Source organism: Salmo salar, chromosome 17, assembly GCF_965601325.2.
Source record: "Salmo salar chromosome 17, fSalSal1, whole genome shotgun sequence".
Lineage (NCBI taxonomy): Eukaryota > Metazoa > Chordata > Actinopteri > Salmoniformes > Salmonidae > Salmo > Salmo salar.
Window position 1 is genome coordinate 69471534 of NC_138307.1, and position 21308 is coordinate 69492841.

At 46.3% G+C, this 21308-nt stretch overlaps 1 protein-coding gene across 4 annotated transcripts in view; it reads left to right on the forward strand.

The window, feature by feature from the left end:
• The window catches only part of LOC106576543 (MICOS complex subunit MIC19), a 147542-nt gene that overhangs the window by 118463 nt on the left and 7771 nt on the right, over positions 1 to 21308 (forward strand). For all 4 annotated transcript variants that reach the window (XM_082964050.1, XM_082964051.1, XM_045700064.2 and 1 more), the window contains one exon: positions 20305 to 20440. In XM_082964050.1, coding sequence (XP_082820176.1) covers positions 20305 to 20440 — 136 coding nt within the window. The remainder of the gene's footprint in view (positions 1 to 20304; positions 20441 to 21308) is intronic.

Below are 21308 nucleotides of genomic sequence, written 5' to 3' on the forward strand. Positions count from 1 at the left end.
AAAATGGTGTAAAATAGTTGATTGTTTGAGAATTTAATTGTGGTATTTTAGTTGGTTTTGTATTTTGCGCCGTGCGATGCCATTGGCTGTTGGCTAGGGGTTACGCAGGCGGAACGGGGTTCCGCTAGCGGAACGTCTGTCCTCAACAGGTTAACACAGTGTCCAAAGAAGGGCCAGAAGTATACAGAATGGTGTCGTCTGCGTAGAGGTGGATCAGAGACTCACCAGCAGCAAGAGCGACATCATTGATGTATACAGAGAAAAGAGTCGCCCCAAGAATTGAACCCTGTGGCACCCCCATAGAGACTGCCAGAGGCCCGGACAACAGGCCCTCCGATTTGACACAATGAACTCTGTCAGAGAAGTAGTTGGTGAACCAGGCGAGGCAATCATTTGAGAAACCAAGGCTGTTGAGTCTGCCGATGAGGATGTGGCGATTGACAGAGTCGAAAGCCTTGGCCAGGTCAATGAATACGGCAGCACAGTATTGTTTCTTATGGATGGCGGTTAAGATATCGTTTAGGACCTTGAGTGTGGCTGAGGTGCACCCATGACCAGCTCTGAAACCAGATTGCATAGCGGAGAAGGTGCGGTGGGATTCGAAATGTTCGGTAATCTGTTTGTTGACTTGGCTTTCGAAGACTTTAGAGAGGTAGGGTAGGATAGATATAGGTCTGTAGCAGTTTGGGTCAAGAGTGTCCCCCCCTTTTAAGAGGGGGATGACTGCAGCTGCTTTCCAATCTTTGGGAATCTCAGACGACACGAAAGAGAGGTTGAACAGGCTACTAATAGGGGTTGCAACAATTTCGACAGATAATTTTAGAAAGAAAGGGTCCAGATTGTCTAGCCCGGCTGATTTGTAGGGATCCAGACTTTGCAGCTCTTTCAGAACATCAGCTGACTGGATTTGGGAGAAGGAGAAATGGGGAAGGCTTGGGCAAGTTGCTGTAGGGGGTGCAGTGCTGTTGACCGAGGTAGGGGTAGCCAGGTGGAAAGCATGGCCAGTCGTAGAAAAATGCTTATTGAAATTCTCAATTATAGTGGATTTATCAGTGGTGACAGAGTTCCCTATCCTCAGTGCAGTGGGCAGCTGGGAGGAGGTGCTCTTATTCTCCAAGGACTTTACAGTGTCCCAGAACTTTATTGAGTTTGTGTTGCAGGAAGCAAATTTCTGCTTGAAAAAGCTAGCCTTGGCTTTTCTAACTGCCTGTGTATGTTGGTTTCTAACTTCCCTGAAAAGTTGCATATCACGGGGGCTTTTCGATGCTAATGCAGAATGCCACAGGATGTTTTTGTGTTGGTTAAGGGCAGTCAGCTCTGGAGAGAACCAAGGGCTATATCTGTTCCTGGTTCAAAATTTCTTGAATGGGGCATGCTTATTTAAGATGGTGAGGAAGGCATTTAAAAAAAATAACCAGGCATCCTCTACTGAAGGGATGAGGTCAATATCCTTCCAGCATACCCGGGCCAGGTCGATTAGAAAGGCCTGCTCGCTGAAGTGTTTCAGGGAGCGTTTGACAGGGATGAGTGGAGGTCGTTTGACCGCTGACCCATTACGAATGCAAGCAATGAGGCAGTGATCGCTGACATCTTGGTTGAAAACAGCAGAGGTGTATTTAGAGGGCAAGTTGGTTAGGATGATATCTATGAGGGTGCCCGTGTTTACGGCTTTGGGGTGGTACCTGGTAGGTTTATTGATTATTTGTGTGAGATTGAGGGCATCAAGCTTAGATTGTAGGATGGCTGGGGTGTTAAGCATGTCCCAGTTTAGGTCACCTTGCAGCACAAGCTCTGAAGATAGATGGGGGGCAATCAGTTCACATATGGTGTCCAGAGCACAGCTGGGGGCAGAGGGTGGTCTATAGCAGGCGGCAACTGTGAGAGACTTGTTTTTAGAGAGGTGGATTTTTAAAAGAAGAAGTTCAAATTGTTTGGGTACAGACCTGGATAGTAGGATAGAACTCTGCAGGCTATCTCTGCAGTAGATTGCAACACCGCCCACTTTGGCCGTTCTATCTTGTCTGAAAATGTTGTAGTTAGGGATGGAGATTTCGGAGGTTTTGGTGGTCTTCCTAAGCCAGGATTCAGACACGGCTAGGACATCCGGGTTGGCAGAGTGTGCTAAAGCAGTGAACAAAACAAACTTAGGTAGGAGGCTTCTAATGTTAACATGCATGAAACCAAGGCTATTACGGTTACAGAAGTCATCAAAAGAGAGCGCCTGGGGAATAGGAGTGGAGCTAGGCACTGCAGGGCCTGGATTCACCTCCACATCGCCAGAGGAACAGAGGAGGAGTAGGATAAGGGTACGGCTAAAAGCTATGAGAATTGGTCGTCTAGGGCATCCGGAACAGAGAGTAAAAGGAGCAGGTTTCTGGGGGCGATAAAATAGCTTCAAGGTATACTGTACAGACAAAGGTATGGTAGGATGTGAATACAGTGGAGGTAAACCTAGGCATTGAGTGATGATGAGAGAGATATTGTCTCTACAAACATCATTGAAATCAGGTGATGATATCGCATGTGTGGGTGGTGGAACTTAGAGGTTGGATAAGGTATAATGAGCAGGGCTAGAGGCTCTACAGTGAAATAAGCCAATAAACACTAACCAGAACAGCAATGGACAAGGCATATTGACATTAAGGAGAGGCATGCTTAGCCAAGTGATCAAAGGGGTCCAGTGAGTAGTGAGGTCGGTTGCGGTCACGGCGATTCAGACAGCTAGCCGGGCCATGGGTAGCAAGTTGGCAGAAGATGGTCTGTTATTAGCCACCTCGTGCGTTTCCGTCGATAGATTAGTGGGGTTCCATGTGGTAGAGGGGACCAATCCAATTGGCGTTATAGTTATAGTGGCCCAAGAAAATTGGCCGATAGACTATTCAGATAGCAGCCGATAAGACAGCTAACTATTAGCTGGCCGCAGATGGGCGTTCAGGTTACGTCGCGACGGAGGGGCCAGTTGGATAACTCCCTCGGGCAGATAACGTCGGTAGTCCAGTCGTGAAGGCCCGATGGGGCTCTGCATCGGCAGTAAAACGGGTCCGGATAGGTGATTGTAGCCCAGGAGTGGCTGATGGAACTCTTCAGCTGGCTAGCTCCGGAACAATTGATGTTAGCTCCGGGACCGACATTAGCCAATAGTCACTCGGATAGCAGCTAGCTAGCTGCAAGATCCATGTGTAAATGTCCAGAGCTTGCGGTAGTAATCCAGGGATATGGAGAGAAAATAGGTCCGGTATGCTCTGGTCTGAGTCGAGTTGTACAAAACTGGCGATAGCTTTTCGAGCTAAGGGATAGCTGTTGACTGCCAACCGTGGTTAGCTGAATTCTAACGTTAGCTAGTGAGCTGGCTAACTTCTAGCTAACTTCTGGCTAGCTTCTCTTGTGGATTTCAGATTTGAGGCAAATAATACTTTTTTTTTTAATTGGTGAGGCGGGTTGCAGGAGAGTGTTTTGAAGTTGAGTTTTTAGAAGAAGAAACAAATGTATAACTAGTAGATATGCGAAGAAAAGATGTAAATGTATATATACACGGGACACGACAAGACGAGGACAAAGGACATCTGACTGCTATGTCATCTTGGATCTAGTAGGCTAGTAGTAGTAGTAGTAGAAACGGTGGTGGTGGTAGTAGTAGTAGTAGTAGAAACGGTGGTGGTAGTAGTAGTAGTAGTAGTAGTAGTAGTAGTAGTAGTAGTAGTAGTAGTAGTAGAAGAAACGGTGGTGGTGGTAGTAGTAGAAACATTAGTAACCGTAGGCTAGTAGTAATAGAAACATTTGTTGCTAGTAGTAGTAGAAACATTAGTAATAGTAGGCTAGTAGTAGTAGTAGTAGTAGAAACATTAGTAATAGTAGGGTAGTAGTAGAAAAAACAGTAGTAGTAGAAACGGTAGTAGTATTAGTATTAGAAATGGTGGTAGTAGTAGAAATATTAGTAACCGTAGGCTAGTAGTAATAGAAACATTTTTAACAGTAGGCTAGTAGTAGTAGTTGAAACATTAGTAATAGTAGGCTAGTAGTAGTAGTAGAAACATTAGTAATAGTAGGCTAGTAGTAGTAGTAGTAGAAGCGGTGGTGGTAGTAGTAGTAGTAGAAGCTGTGGTAGTAGTAGTAGAAGAAACGGTGGTGGTAGTAGTAGTAGTAGTAGAAACAGTAATAATACTAGGGTAGTAGTAGAAACAGTAACAATAGTAGTAGAAACATTAGTAATAATAGGGTGGTAGTAGTAGTAGAAACATTAGTAATAGTAGGCTAGTAGTAGTAGTAGAAACATTAGTAGTAGTAGAAATGGTACTAGTAGAAATATTAGTAATCGTAGGCTAGTAGTAATAGAAACATTGTTAACAGTAGCCTAGTAGTAGTAGTTGAAACATTAGTAATAGTAGGCTAGTAGTAGTAGAAACATTAGTAATAGTAGGCTAGTAGTAGTAGTAGAAGCGGTGGTGGTAGTAGTAGTAGTAGTAGTAGTAGTAGTAGAAACGGTGGTGGTGGTGGTAGTAGTAGTAGTAGTAGAAACGGTAGTAGTAGAAACAGTAATAATACTAGGGTAGTAGTAGAAACAGTAACAATAGTAGTAGAAACATTAGTAATACTAGGGTAGTAGTAGTAGTAGTAGTAGTAGTAGAAACATTAGTAATAGTAGGCTAGTATTAGTACCAGTAATAGTCGGCTAGTAGTAATAGTAGTAGTAGCAGTAATAGTAGGCTAGTAGTAGTAGTAGTAGAAACATTAGTAATAGTAGGCTAGTATTAGTACCAGTAATAGTAGGCTAGTAGTAATAGTAGTAGTAGCAGTAATAGTAGGCTAGTAGTAGCAGTAATAGTAAGCTAGTAGTAGTACCAGTACTAGTAGGCTGGTAGCAGTATTAGTAGACTCATAGCAATAATAGTAGGCTAGTAGTAGTAGGCGTAGTAATAGTAGGCTAGTAGAAGTATCCGTAATAGTAGGGTAGTAGTAGGCTAGTAGTAATATTAGGCTAGATGAAGTATCCGTAATAGTAGGCTAGTAGTAGTAATAGTAGGCTAGTAGTAGGCTAGTAGTAGTAATAGTAGGCTAGTAGTAGTAGCATTAATAGTTGGCTAGTGGTAGTAGCAGTAATAGTAGACTAGTAGAATAAGTAGTAATAGTAGGCTAGTAGAAGAAGTAGTACTAGTAGGTACATTTAAGAAGTAGTAGGCTAGTAGTGGTAGTAATAGTAGGCTAGTAGTAGTAGTAGTAGGCTGGTAGTAGTATTCGTAGTGGTAATAGTAGTATTTGTGATAGAAGTAATAGTAGACTAGAAGTAGTAGTAGGCTAGTAGAAGAAGTAGTAATACTAGGCTAGTAGTAGTAGTAGTAGGCTAGTAGTATTCATGGTGGTAAATTTAGTATTTGTGGTAGTAGGGTAGTAGTGGTAGTAGTAGTAGTAGTAGTAGTAGTTGGCTAGAAGTAGTAGTAGGCTAGTAGAATAAGTAGTGCTAGTAGAAGTAGTAATATAGTAGGCTAGTAGAAGTAGTACTAGTAGGCTAGTAGAAGTAGTAATATAGTAGACTAGTATAAGTAGTAATAGTAGGCTAGTAGAAGAAGTAGTAATGGTAGGCTAGTAGTACTAGTAGGCTAGTAGAAGAAGTAGTAGTAGGCTAGTAGAAGAACTAGTGCTAGTAGAAGAAGTAGCAATAGTAGGCTTGTAGAAGTAGTAGTAGTAGTAGTAGTAGTAGTAGTAGTAGTAGTAGTAGTTGGCTATTAGTAATATTCGTAGTGGTAATAGTAGTATTTGTGGTAGAAGTAATAGTAGACTAGAAGAAGTAGTAATGGTAGCCTAGTAGTAGTAGTAGGCTAGTAGTATTCATGGTGGTAATAGTAGTATTTGTGGTAGTAGGGTAGTAGTAGTAGTTGGCTCGAAGTAGTAGTGCTAGTAGAAGAAGTAGTAATGGTAGGCTAGTAGTTGGCTAGTAGTAGTAGTGGTAATAGTAGTATTTGTGGTAGTAGAAGTAATAGTAGGCTTGTAGTAGTAGGCTGGTAGTAGTAGTAGTAGATATGTAGTGGTAATAGTAGTATTCGTAGTGGTAGTAGGGTTGTATAAGTAATAGTAGGGTAGTAATTGGCCAGAAGTAGTAGTGGTAGTAGACTAAGTAATAGTAGTAGAAGTAGTAGTAGGCTAGTAGTAGTGGTAATTGTAGTATTCGTAGTGGTAGTAGGGTTGTATAAGTAATAGTAGGGTAGTAATTGGCCAGAAGTAGTAGTGGTAGTAGACTAAGTAATAGTAGTAGTAGGCTAGTAGTGGTAGTAGAAGTAGTAGTAGGCTGGTAATAGTAGTATTCGTAGTGGTAGTAGAAGTAATAGTAGGCTAGTAGTAGTAGTAGTGGTAATAGCAGTATTTGTAGTGGTAATAGTAGTATTCGTGGTAGTAGTGTTGGTAGTAGTAGTAGTAGTAAGTCTAGTGACACTGCAGGGGTACATTTTTGTTGTTTGTGTGGTTTATGCACACATTATGCCTGTAGAGAGGTGTGTGTTTGCAGTGTGTAGGGGTAGTGCAGCTGTTTCCTGCAGTTCCAGCAGTATTCCTGGCAGAGCATGATGGAGCTCTCCCAACCGGAACGCCGCTACCTAAGAGTGACCTCATTTTGCGCACACACACACCTGGCTCCCACTAATACTTTCTCAGTTTTCATCATCCTCTCCCCAGCTTCTATGAATCTGCCCTGAGGTCCTGACACACATCATCACAATTCATGTTAATAGCCCTTGCCTGTGGTAAACACATAATGAATCACACACACAAGTATCATACGAATCAAAAATCTAATCAAATGTATTTATAAATCCCTTTTTTACATCAGATGTCACAAAGTGCTATACAGAAACCCTGCCTAAAACCCCAAACAGCAAGCAATGCAGATGTAGAAGCACAGTGGCTAGGAAAAACTCCCTAGAAAGGCAGGAACCTAGGAAGAAACTTAGAGAGGAACCAGGCTCTGAGGGGTGGCCAGTCCTCTTCTGGCTGTGCGGGGTGGAGATTATAAGAGTACATGGCCATTAAATCCAGATTGTTCTTCAAGATGTTCAAACGTTCATAGATTACCAGCAGGGTCAAATAATAATCACAGTGGTTGTAGAGGGTACAACAGGTCAGCACCTCAGGAGTAAATGTCAGTTGGCTTTTCATAGCGGAGCATTCAGAGGTTGAGACAGCCGTTAGAGGTTGAGAAGAGACACCACCCTTTAGGGTATTGCAATCTACAGGTTGAATGACAACAATAATACTGAGTATGTATTTGAATTAATTCTGACGAGCTTTCCTTGTTGTCATTCAACCTGTAGTTATCAAGGCCCTAGAGGACTATGTATTCTCTACCTGTAGTTATCAATACCCTCGAGGACTGTGTCTTCTCTACCTGTAGTTATCAATACCCTAGAGGACTGTGTCTTCTCTACCTGTAGTTATCAGTACCCTAGAGGACTGTGTCTTCTCTACCTGTAGTTATCAAGGCCCTAGAAGACTGTCTTCTCTACCTGTAGTTATCAATACCCTAGAGGACTGTGTCTTCTCTACCTGTAGTTATCAATACCCTAGAGGACTGTGTCTCCTCTACCTGTAGTTATCAGTACCTTAGAGGACTGTCTTCTCTACCTGTAGTTATCAGTACCCTAGAGGACTGTGTCTCCTCTACCTGTAGTTATCGGTATCCTAGAGGACTGTGTCTTCTCTACCTGTAGTTATCAATACCCTAGAGGACTGTGTCTTCTCTACCTGTAGTTATCAATACCCTAGAGGACTGTGTCTTCTCTACCTGTAGTTATCAATACCCTAGAGGACTGTGTCTCCTCTACCTGTAGTTATCAGTACCTTAGAGGACTGTCTTCTCTACCTGTAGTTATCAGTACCCTAGAGGACTGTGTCTCCTCTACCTGTAGTTATCGGTATCCTAGAGGATTGTGTCTTCTCTACCTGTAGTTATCAGTACCCTAGAGGACTGTGTCTTCTCTACCTGTAGTTATCAATACCCTAGAGGACTGTGTCTTCTCTACCTGTAGTTATCAGTACCCTAGAGGACTGTGTCTTCTCTACCTGTAGTTATCTATACCCTAGAGGACTGTGTCTTCTCTACCTGTAGTTATCAATACCCTAGAGGACTGTGTCTTCTCTACCTGTAGTTATCAGTACCCTAGAGGACTGTGTCTTCTCTACCTGTAGTTATCAATACCCTAGAGGACTGTGTCTTCTCTACCTGTAGTTATCAGTACCCTAGAGGACTGTGTCTTCTCTACCTGTAGTTATCAATACCCTAGAGGACTGTGTCTTCTCTACCTGTAGTTATCAGTACCCTAGAGGACTGTGTCTTCTCTACCTGTAGTTATCAGTACCCTAGAGGACTGTGTCTCCTCTACCTGTAGTTATCGGTACCCTAGAGGATTGTGTCTTCTCTACCTGTAGTTATCAGTACCCTAGAGGACTGGGTCTTCTCTACCTGTAGTTATCAGTACCCTAGAGGACTGTGTCTTCTCTACCTGTAGTTATCAATACCCTAGAGGACTGTGTCTTCTCTACCTGTAGTTATCAGTACCCTAGAGGACTGTGTCTTCTCTACCTGTAGTTATCAGTACCCTAGAGGACTGTGTCTTCTCTACCTGTAGTTATCAATACCCTAGAGGACTGTGTCTTCTCTACCTGTAGTTATCAATACCCTAGAGGACTGTGTCTTCTCTACCTGTAGTTATCAGTACCCTAGAGGACTGTGTCTTCTCTACCTGTAGTTATCAGTACCCTAGAGGACTGTGTCTTCTCTACCTGTAGTTATCAATACCCTAGAGGACTGTGTCTTCTCTACCTGTAGTTATCAATACCCTAGAGGACTGTGTCTTCTCTACCTGTAGTTATCAGTACCCTAGAGGACTGTGTCTTCTCTACCTGTAGTTATCAAGGCCCTAGAGGACTGTCTTCTCTACCTGTAGTTATCAATACCCTAGAGGACTGTGTCTTCTCTACCTGTAGTTATCAATACCCTAGAGGACTGTGTCTCCTCTACCTGTAGTTATCAGTACCTTAGAGGACTGTCTTCTCTACCTGTAGTTATCAGTACCCTAGAGGACTGTGTCTCCTCTACCTGTAGTTATCGGTACCCTAGAGGACTGTGTCTTCTCTACCTGTAGTTATCAGTACCCTAGAGGACTGTGTCTTCTCTACCTGTAGTTATCAATACCCTAGAGGACTGTGTCTTCTCTACCTGTAGTTATCAGTACCCTAGAGGACTGTCTTTCTCTACCTGTAGTTATCACTACCCCAGAGGACTGTGTCTTCTCTACCTGTAGTTATCAATACCCTCGAGGACTGTGTCTTCTCTACCTGTAGTTATCTATACCCTAGAGGACTGTGTCTTCTCTACCTGTAGTTATCAGTACCCTAGAGGACTGTGTCTTCTCTACCTGTAGTTATCAGTACCCTAGAGGACTGTGTCTTCTCTACCTGTAGTTATCAGTACCCTAGAGGACTGTGTCTTCTCTACCTGTAGTTATCAGTACCCTAGAGGACTGTGTCTTCTCTACCTGTAGTTATCAGTACCCTAGAGGACTGTGTCTTCTCTACCTGTAGTTATCAATACCCTAGAGGACTGTGTCTTCTCTACCTGTAGTTATCAGTACCCTAGAGGACTGTGTCTTCTCTACCTGTAGTTATCAGTACCCTAGAGGACTGTGTCTTCTCTACCTGTAGTTATCAGTACCCTAGAGGACTGTGTCTCCTCTACCTGTAGTTATCGGTATCCTAGAGGATTGTGTCTTCTCTACCTGTAGTTATCAGTACCCTAGAGGACTGGGTCTTCTCTACCTGTAGTTATCAGTACCCTAGAGGACTGTGTCTTCTCTACCTGTAGTTATCAATACCCTAGAGGACTGTGTCTTCTCTACCTGTAGTTATCAGTACCCTAGAGGACTGTGTCTTCTCTACCTGTAGTTATCAGTACCCTAGAGGACTGTGTCTTCTCTACCTGTAGTTATCAATACCCTAGAGGACTGTGTCTTCTCTACCTGTAGTTATCAGTACCCTAGAGGACTGTGTCTTCTCTACCTGTAGTTATCAGTACCCTAGAGGACTGTGTCTTCTCTACCTGTAGTTATCAATACCCTAGAGGACTGTGTCTTCTCTACCTGTAGTTATCAATACCCTAGAGGACTGTGTCTTCTCTACCTGTAGTTATCAATACCCTAGAGGACTGTGTCTTCTCTACCTGTAGTTATCAGTACCCTAGAGGACTGTGTCTTCTCTACCTGTAGTTATCAATACCCTAGAGGACTGTGTCTTCTCTACCTGTAGTTATCAATACCCTAGAGGACTGTGTCTTCTCTACCTGTAGTTATCAATACCCTAGAGGACTGTGTCTTCTCTACCTGTAGTTATCAATACCCTAGAGGACTGTGTCTTCTCTACCTGTAGTTATCAGTACCCTAGAGGACTGTGTCTTCTCTACCTGTAGTTATCAGTACCCTAGAGGACTGGGTCTTCTCTACCTGTAGTTATCAGTACCCTAGAGGACTGTGTCTTCTCTACCTGTAGTTATCAATACCCTAGAGGACTGTGTCTTCTCTACCTGTAGTTATCAATACCCTCGAGGACTGTGTCTTCTCTACCTGTAGTTATCTATACCCTAGAGGACTGTGTCTTCTCTACCTGTAGTTATCGGTATCCTAGAGGACTGTGTCTTCTCTACCTGTAGTTATCAGTACCCTAGAGGACTATGTCTTCTCTACCTGTAGTTATCAGTACCCTAGAGGACTATGTCTTTTCTCCTAACTGCTCTGTGTGCCGTCCCTCTAACCACTTATCCAACACAGTCTAGATGGACTATCACACGGTCCAGTCCAGATGGACTGTCACACGGTCCGGTCCAGATGGACTGTCACACGGTCCGGTCCAGATGGACTGTCACACGGTCCGGTCCAGATGGACTGTCACACGGTCCGGTCCAGATGGACTGTCGTCCGGTCCGGTCCAGATGGACTGTCGTCCGGTCCAGATGGACTGTCATATTGTCCGGTCCGGTCCAGATGGACTGTCATATTGTCCGGTCCGGTCCAGATGGACTGTCATATTGTCCGGTCCAGTCCAGATGGACTGTCATACGGTCTGGTCCAGTACGTGAAACCTTTACCAACACACTGGCTCTTAGTGTCTGGGCACAATGTTGCACTGTGCTGGTTACAGCTGAATGACAGGTGTGTGTGTGTGTGTGTAAAACGGGTTTCATTTAAAGCTATGTGTATACTGTTTATAATGTTCAGCTCCTTGCAGTCAGGTCAACAGGTCGACTTTCACCTCTCCGTCTACTCCTCCCATCCCTGCTGGAGAAAGGACACACTCATCCCTCCCTCCATCCCTCTATCCCCACATACATATTCAACAGCCAAACAGTCCTAGAGCAGAGTTTTGGCCTGGGTGATTAAGCCTAACACAACTCTGCATTTTGATAGTCATTAAATGAGGAAATGGGAACAGAACAAACCTGAGAGTCTATTGAATCTTCTTCCAGCCACCCCTAACAATACAGATATGTGGGATGTGGAGAGAAAGCTAACCTGTCTGTATTTAAAGGCTCTGTTATCTGTGAGGCACAGAGGGGTGTGTGTAAACGTGTGTGTAAGCGTGTGTGCAGTCTCGCTGAGGTAAGACTTGACCCGCCTGACGAGTGCACATCAACCCGCTGCCATTACAGGAGACCGTAGGTCCGTAACTAGGCAACTTGGACCCCCAGTACAAGATGGTGGTCAATGTAGTCAGACATCAGTCAATAACCTTAGCTTAAAATGATGTTCTGTACAGTTTCGTCTTCACTGGTTTGGACAGGGCTGGACATCTTGACTAAGTTTCAGTTTTCCCAAAACCTTTTGTAGTTTTCCCTCAACAACCCATCCCCTGAGCAGCGAGAGAGTAGGAACAATCGTAGAGTCTATTTTCTGACAGTTAATCTTCTGTGCGTGAAGTGAATGAAATTCACATGACATAAAGCCCTTTCCTGTGCTATGAGTGGTCTGAGTAGTCGAGAGAACTAAACTACAATGCAGCCTTCTCTGTCGTGTTGATTGTCATACCAAACATTAGTTAGTGTGCGTTGGCAAGGGATGACAAAGGTAGAGCCATAGTATGGAAGTGATAGTGAATGGTAAAAACAGCAAAACTCCATTCCAAGCGCTCTCAGGAGATATCCGCCAGGTTGAGTGTCGGGGGGGGGGGGGCTGCCCTCAGGAGATGTCTGCTGGGACGAGTGTCAGTGGGGGGGGGGGGGGGGGCTGCCCTCAGGAGATGTCCGCTGGGTTGAGTGTCAGTGGGGGGGGGGGCTGCCCTCAGGAGATGTCTGCTGGGACGAGTGTCAGTGGGGGGGGGGGGGGGCTGCCCTCAGGAGATGTCCGCTGGGTTGAGTGTCAGTGGGGGGGGGGGCTGCCCTCAGGAGATGTCCGCTGGGTTGAGTGTCAGTGGGGGGGGGGGCTGCCCTCAGGAGATGTCTGCTGGGTTGAGTGTCAGTGGGGGGGGGGGCTGCCCTCAGGAGATGTCTGCTGGGACGAGTGTCAGTGGGGGGGGGGGGGGCTGCCCTCAGGAGATGTCCGCTGGGTTGAGTGTCAGTGGGGGGGGGGGGGCTGCCCTCAGGAGATGTCTGCTGGGTTGAGTGTCAGTGGGGGGGGGGGCTGCCCTCAGGAGATGTCTGCTGGGACGAGTGTCAGTGGGGGGGGGGGGGCTGCCCTCAGGAGATGTCCGCTGGGTTGAGTGTCAGTGGGGGGGGGGGGGCTGCCCTCAGGAGATGTCCGCTGGGTTGAGTGTCAGTGGGGGGGGGGGCTGCCCTCAGGAGATGTCTGCTGGGTTGAGTGTCAGTGGGGGGGGGGGGCTGCCCTCAGGAGATGTCTGCTGGGACGAGTGTCAGTGGGGGGGGGGGGGGGCTGCCCTCAGGAGATATCCGCCAGGTTGAGTGTCAGTGGGGGGGGGGGCTGCCCTCAGGAGATGTCCGCTGGGTTGAGTGTCAGTGGGGGGGGGGGGGCTGCCCTCAGGAGATGTCCGCTGGGTTGAGTGTCAGTGGGGGGGGGGGCTGCCCTCAGGAGATGTCTGCTGGGACGAGTGTCAGTGGGGGGGGGGGGGGGGGCTGCCCTCAGGAGATGTCCGCTGGGTTGAGTGTCAGTGGGGGGGGGGGCTGCCCTCAGGAGATGTCCGCTGGGTTGAGTGTCAGTGGGGGGGGGGGGCTGCCCTCAGGAGATGTCTGCTGGGACGAGTGTCAGTGGGGGGGGGGGGGGGCTGCCCTCAGGAGATGTCCGCTGGGTTGAGTGTCAGTGGGGGGGGGGGGCTGCCCTCAGGAGATGTCCGCTGGGTTGAGTGTCAGTGGGGGGGGGGGCTGCCCTCAGGAGATGTCCGCTGGGTTGAGTGTCAGTGGGGGGGGGGCCCTGCCCTCAGGAGATGTCTGCTGGGTTGAGTGTCAGTGGGGGGGGGGGCTGCCCTCAGGAGATGTCCGCTGGGTTGAGTGTCAGTGGGGGGGGGGGGCTGCCCTCAGGAGATGTCCGCTGGGTTGAGTGTCAGTGGGGGGGGGGCCCTGCCCTCAGGAGATGTCTGCTGGGACGAGTGTCAGTGGGGGGGGCCCTGCCCTCAGGAGATGTCTGCTGGGACGAGTGTCAGTGGGGGGGGGGGCCTGCCCTCAGGAGATGTCTGCTGGGACGAGTGTCAGTGGGGGGGCCCAGGCCTCCTTTCTTCTGTTCCTTTTCATTATCTCACTCGCTCTTATTTATTTCTCTCTGGTGCTCATTTATTTATCTTTTTCTCTCCTTTCATATTCTCACTCTTTCTCAATCTCTACTTTTTGTATCTTTCTTCTATCTCTCCCCCCCCCCCCCTCCCTGATGGGTATCACCATAGGGGGTCAGCCAGGTCTTCTGTAAAAAGCGATGAGAGTTAAGTGTGTCATTTTTCTCTATAAATGGATCATTTGTATTTATTTGCCTGACTCTGTCACGGAGCCGGTCTTAACCAGAGAGAACATGAAGGCTTTTTAAGAGGCCCCAGCTTCACCTCCTAACCCTATTATAGCCCAAGTGCTTGTATATGATGATAAATGGACCTTGTGCCTTTTGAGAACTCAATCTGGGCCTTGTAATCGATACTCATGGATGTAGGGAAGATAGATCCTACTGTGGGTGTCAGTTTATGGTCAACATATGGTTTTGGATAAATGGATGGAGAGGTATTGCTCCTATATGTGTGACACAATACTGTACAGTGAGAAAGTCACTTAGATATCAGTATGCCTCTGTTTTATTTTCTTGAAAAAATGAAGCAATGATTTGCTATTACTGCTGTCCATGCATATTTATACAATACATTAGTACGATTTGGTCAAGATAGTTTTTGTCTGGCTAGAGAGACTACCGTACTCATAGTACAGTGGAATAGCTATGCTTTTTCAATGAGCTGACTGGTGTAGGGGAAGGAGAGACGAAAGGATGGTTTTCTTTGAGCTGACTGTTTCTGTTTCTACGCCCTATAGGAGGGACAGATCTAGTTAGTCTGTTTCTAGAAGTAACACAGCATAGCTAAGCAACTAGTCGCTTAGAATAGAATCTCTTCTCCTCTTCCTCCTCTTTTTTGTTTTCTCTTTTCCTTCTCTCTTTCCTTCGACTTTCTGTTCATCCCTCAAACCTACGTGCTTCATTATCCTTTTTTATCTCCCTCCTCCTTCACCCTCTTTCCCATGCTTTATCTTCTACTGGCTTTATTTTGTGTATCTCTCTCCCCTGCCCCCTCCTCTCCGACCACCCTCTCCTGTGTGCTTTCGCTTTTTACATGTTCATATTCTTCAGCCTCTCTCTTGCCCACCCCTCTCTCTCTTTCTCCCCGTCTCTGATAAAGCATCTCATCTCAATGCGGCTCCCTGCGGTCTGTCATATGTCTCCCCTCTCCAGCTTGATTTATGTGGCTGTGGTGTATAAACCATACTGTAGCTATATGAAACAAACCCTAAGCGTCCCCTCTCTCCTGCTCTATCTATGGATCAAGGGGGGAGAGAGGGAGAGAGGGAGGAAAGGAGGGAGAGGAGGATGGAGGGAAACTTATCTCGTATCAATAGAGCTATGTTGGCATGGAGACCTTTACTGATGGCCTCCTATATAAGCAGAGAGATGTATTGTCCCCCCACTCCGTAGGTACAGTACACACACCTCCCTCTCTCACCCACTCAGCTACACGTCTCCATTTGTTTCAATCTCTCCCTCTCTGAAGTTTTATTAAATATCCCAGGCGCCTCGGAGGGGGGTGGGATGGCCATGCAGTGAGAGGGGATTTTTGATTGACAGCGGATGGATTTGACCTGCGACTGAATCATCTGGTTGTCTGTGTTAGAGAAGGGGAAGAGAGGGAGAAAGAGGGATAGAAACTGCGAGACAAAGAGAGAAAAACGGAAAGGGAGAGAGAAACCGAGAGGGAGATAAACCGAGAGGAAGAGAGGCAGAGCTCAGCCAAATCTATATGACTGACAGGTCAGAGGAGCCATTCGGTCTCTTCCCAACCCTGAACAAAGAGCATTGTAAAACAAATATGAACCATGGTCCCCCTCAGATTTCTGACCCATTACGTCAGAACATATTAGCTACAAGTCTGATCTTAGACCACAACCAACTGTTTCCTCCTCAAAGGTCACAGCATTTAAATGTTTTTGTGCTTTTGATTCCTGTGGGGTCGAGAAACCGATAGAGGGGTGGGGAGAGAGGGGGGGGATGTTTACGGATGCCCCAGTGTTCAGGTTTCATGGGAACAGGATGAATCACTGCTGTTTCTGACTACATGTAAATATACTGCTAAAATAAATAAAGGGAACACTTAAACAACACATCCTAGATCTGAATGAAAGAAATAATCTTATTAAATACTTTTTTCTTTACATAGTTGAATGTGCTGACAACAAAATCACACAAAAATAATCAATGGAAATCCAATTTATCAACCCATGGAGGTCTGGATTTGGAGTCACACTCAAAATTAAAGTGGAAAACCACACTACAGGCTGATCCAACTTTGATATAATGTCCTTAAAACAAGTCAAAATGAGGCTCAGTAGTGTGTGTGGCCTCCACGTGCCTGTATGACCTCCCTACAACGCCTGGGCATGCTCCTGATGAGGTCGCGGATGGTCTCCTGAGGGATCTCCTCCCAGACCTGGACTAAAGCATCCGCCAACTCCTGGACAGTCTGTGGTGGATGGAGCGAGACATGATGTCCCAGATGTGCTCAATTGGATTCAGGTCTGGGGAACGGGCGGGCCAGTCCATAGCATCAATGCCTTCCTCTTGCAGGAACTGCTGACACACTCCAGCCACATGAGGTCTAGCATTGTCTTGCATTAGGAGGAACCCAGGGCCAACCGCACCAGCATATGGTCTCACAAGGGGTCTGAGGATCTCATCTCGGTACCTAATGGCAGTCAGGCTACCTCTGGCTGTGCGGCCCCCCAAAGAAATGCCACCCCACACCATGACTGACCCACCGCCAAACCGGTCATGCTGGAGGATGTTGCAGGCAGCAGAACGTTCTCCACGGCGTCTCCAGACTCTGTCACGTCTGTCACGTGCTCAGTGTGAACCTGCTTTCATCTGTGAAGAGCACAGGGCGCCAGTGACAAATTTGCCAATCTTGGTGTTCTCTGGCAAATGCCAAACGTTCTGCACGGTGTTGGGCTGTAAGCACAACCCCCACCTGTGGACGTCGGGCCCTCATACCACCCTCATGGAGTCTGTTTCTGACCGTTTGAGCAGACACATGGCCTGCTGGAGGTCATTTTGCAGGGCTCTGGCAGTGCTCCTCCTGCTCCTCCTTGCACAAAGGCGGTGGTAGCGGTCCTGCTGCTGGGTTGTTGCCCTCCTACGGCCTCCTCCACGTCTCCTGATGTACTGGCCTGTCTCCTGGTAGCGCCTCCATGCTCTGGACACTACGCTGACAGACACAGCAAACCTTCTTGCCACAGCTCGCATTGATGTGCCATCCTGGATGAGCTGCACTACCTGAGCCACTTGTGTGGGTTGTAGACTCCGTCTCATGCTACCACTAGAGTGAAAGCACCGCCAGCATTCAAAAGTGACCAAAACGTCAGCCAGGAAGCATAGGAACTGAGAAGTGGTCTGTGGTCCCCACCTGCAGAACCACTCCTTTCTTGGGGGTGTCTTGCTAATTGCCTATCATTTCCACCTGTTGTCTATTCCATTTGCACAACAGCATGTGAAATGTATTGTCAATCAGTGTTGCTTCCTAAGGGGACAGTTTGATTTCACAGAAGTGTGATTGACTTGGAGTTACATTGTGTTGTTTAAGTGTTCCCTTTCTTTTTTTGAGCAGTGTATATCATAGTGAATACCATTCCCAGGGAACTGTCTATGTGGTGCTACAGTACCTTCCCCTTGACTACTGTACTAACAAAACTACAAAACCTTTCTCTGAGGTTGTATTGGGAAGATACAGTTGCTGTGCTGTGGCTATGTAGCACACAGGCCGACTGTATTACAGGTGATAGTAACTGATGAGGGAGAGCCTAATGTAATATTGAGAAGGCAGAAATTCTCTTTCCCGGTCTCTTTCTCTTCTCTCCTCTACCCGTGGCTGTGAGAATGAGTTAATATTAATCTTAATGATTGATGATGAATGACCCTGTGTGTGTGTGTGTGTGTGTGTGTGTGTGTGTGTGTGTGTGTGTGTGTGTGTGTGTGTGTGTGTGTGTGTGTGTGTGTGTGTGTGTGTGTGTGTGTGTGACAATGTTATTGTCCTGATTAACTAAACAATGTCTCGGGTCTCTCTATGGAGTAGGGAAAGAGAAGGAAGGAACGAGAAAACAGAGGTTTATCTCCCAGTTGCTCATCATGGTCTCTCTCTCTCTCTCTCTCTCTCTCTCTCTCTCTCTCTCTCTCTCTGTGTGTCATCTGTAATGGTTTCTAAGAGAAACAAACAGTTGTGTTGTATCAGCAGGCTGCACCTGGCATTAACGCAAACGCTTAAGAAAATAATTAGCGGGTGTATGTGGCTGCCTGGTCCCTGAAGATGCCCAAAGGCAGTGGAATGAATGCTACGTTATAGGAGCAGCAGGAGAAGAATTCTGCTGTGTGTGTGTGTGTGTGACACACTGTCATCCTTCACCACTGAGACTTAGAGAAATGGGCGTGTCACTCCGAAGGCAATGAGTGGATTCTCTTGGTGCTTGAAGAGCTTCTATGTATATGAGATGGTGCGTTATGTTCGATCGCTGCTCAAATGTGAAGAATAGTGACAACCTACCATCAGAAATATCCATTAAATGGAAGGTTAACAATGTTAGGAATTTATTTCTGATCATCCAGTACTTGCTGCTTTGTATCAATAGGTGCCTTACTCGCCTACATGCTGTTAAATGCAGTGGCGGCTGGTGACAAGAGATGTGAGGAGGATGGATTATTGACTGACATCCCTTTGGCCATAATACTGTGGCCATGTGTTGGCGGCCATACTCAGAAGTCCCATGCATCCAGCCCCCCTGCATTGCACCCTGGGTAATGAACCATGTGGCCGTTGTGTCCTTCCAAACACAACAGGAGGGTGAATTCTCACTACAGACAGTAAATCCAACACCTGATTGGAACTGGAGGGGCTCAGCTGTGCCCCTAATGCCTCTCCAAGGATCAGAAAGGTGCTGACAGGCGAAATCAGCACTTCTGTGTGCTAACTGCTAAAGGATGATGCCAACATTAGCATAATGGCCCTAACATGTGCAGGTGTATCTTTTTAAGTATGGGTGGTTTATGGGGTGTGCTAACTGTCAAGAGACAGATCCTGCTAGCTGTTAGCATGAGATCATTGGTGCAGTTGATAGTCCTTGCTGCTGAGGTTAGCGAAAAGGCCCTAAAGCTTTGGGACCCATATGGCATTGCAGTGGTGATGAAAGACCATTTGTGGACTGAAGATATCCTTTAGCATAAGATAAGCATTGCGATGTATAGCTAGCACGAAAGTGGAACAATTTGGTGGCTCCACAGTACTGAACTATGCAGACAGTTTTGGTTAGCATTAGCGCACTTCTGATGTTTGATACACTGACACCTCAGTGTCAGTAGTTGTTGCCGCGGTGTCAGTAGTTGTTGCCGCGGTGTCAGTAGTTGTTGCCTTGCCGCGGTGTCAGTAGTTGTTGCCTTGCCGCGGTGTCAGTAGCTGTTGCCTTGCCGCGGTGTCAGTAGCTGTTGCCTTGCCGCGGTGTCAGTAGCTGTTGCCGCGGTGTCAGTAGTTGTTGCCGCGGTGTCAGTAGTTGTTGCCTTGCCGCGGTGTCAGTAGCTGTTGCCGCGGTGTCAGTAGTTGTTGCCTTGCCGCGGTGTCAGTAGCTGTTGCCTTGCCGCGGTGTCAGTAGTTGTTGCCTTGCCGCGGTGTCAGTAGCTGTTTCCGCGGTGTCAATGGCTATTTGGTGTCAGAAGTAAAGACTAGCCCTTTGGGTGCTGTATTCCTCAAATAAATGTTTATTTGTCAAGTACACGGTTTACAGGTATAAAAGGTGCGGTGAAAATGTGTGTGTGCCAGTTCCCTTTAACAGTGCAGTACAATAATCAATCATCAGTCAAAAAATGTCCACTTAGCACGACCAAGGGGACAGCTAGCTATAGGAGAGGGTGTGTCAATACAGGCTCTATCAATCAATACTGATTCAATACTCAGTTCTGTCGTCAATAAACCCACGAGAGTCTTCATCACTATGTTGAGGGGTTTCCTATCTCAGTACAACAACTTTTTATTGTTGTTCATTTTTCTTTTTCTTTATCCTTTTTTTTCTCCTCTGTTTATTTTCTGGGTGTGTCCGTATTAGACTTTGATTGGCCAGTGTGTTTTCTGAGGAGAAAAGAGAACACAATTAGCCATAGAAAATAAACCCTGGATAGATCTCCTGTTTCCAGAGGGACAGGTATAGAACCTTTCTCCTGGTGACAGAATAGCACGGCTTGCCAATATTCACACGTCCTCTGGCCCTTCCATTGACGTGGGGAGCCTCTAATGAATGGATTGGCATGCCCGTCACTGTTGCGCTGACGGTTGCTTCCATTGGCTGGATCAACCTTTGGCCCCATCTCTTCTACAGTCTGACTGATCCCAGATGAACCACTGCTGTGGGATGGGGAATGGGCAGAATGAGGAGGACAATTTCATGTTTTTGTGTGTCTCTCGCTCTCTTCTCTCTCCTCCTGTCAGTAAATGGGGAATGTTAGTAATTGCTTGTTTTGCAGGTTTGTATGTGAGGGCTGATGTGATTGTTTTTAATGTGTGTAGTGTATGATATTGATTGTAAATAGTAAAGTCTCTCTCCTCCAGGCGGTTTGAGGCGAGTCCATTGTGTGCTGATCTGCAGGGGCAGATCCTGAAGTGCTACCAGGAACACAGTGGGAAGACGCTGCTCTGCTCCACCATCGCCTCCCGCTACCTGCAGTGTGTCAACCAAGCTAAACAGGTGGGCCCACGGGGTGGGGGTGTGTGTGTGTGTGTGTGTGTGTGTGTGTGTGTGTGTGTGTGTGTGTGTACGTACCTTGGGATACGTATGAATAACTTTTGTTGGTGTCTATCCCCATCTACTGTAATTTATAAGACATGTTGTTTTGTTTACAAATCTCTACTGTCTCAAAAATGAAACATGAATGAGTTCTACATCTAATGAAAACTTCTGTTTATTCCCATATTGCTGCATGATTTTGTTGTCTGAAAAGAATGGCAATAATGATCTTGCCCCGCTATGGGCAACCGCTACAGACATTAGAAAGTAAGTTGTACTGTTCCAGGATCTGTCTCTCCCAGTAGAGTAGCTATGGGCAACCGCTACAGACATTAGAAAGTAAGTTGTACTGTTCCAGGATCTGTCTCTCCCAGTAGAGTAGCTATGGGCAACCGCTACAGACATTAGAAAGTAAGTTGTACTGTTCCAGGATCTGTCTCCCAGTAGAGTAGCTCAGTGTTGTCTAGACATGTAGCTTCATCAAACCCCAGATGTACTTAGGTAACTGTGTGTAGTACCACTAGAACAGTTAATTTCCTTCCTACATGACTTAACTTCTCACAGCCAGTGAAATAGCAGAGCGCCAAATTCAAAACAACAAAAATCTCATAATTCAAATTTCTCACACACACAAGTATTATACACCATTTTAAAGATAATCTTCTCATTAATCCAACAACACTGTCCGATTTCAAAAAGGCTTTACGGCGAAAGCATAGCATTAGATTATGTTAGGACAGCACCTAGACAAGAAAAACCACACAGCCATTTTCCAAGCAAGGAGAGGTGTCACAAAAACCAGAAATACAGCAAAAATGAATCACTAACC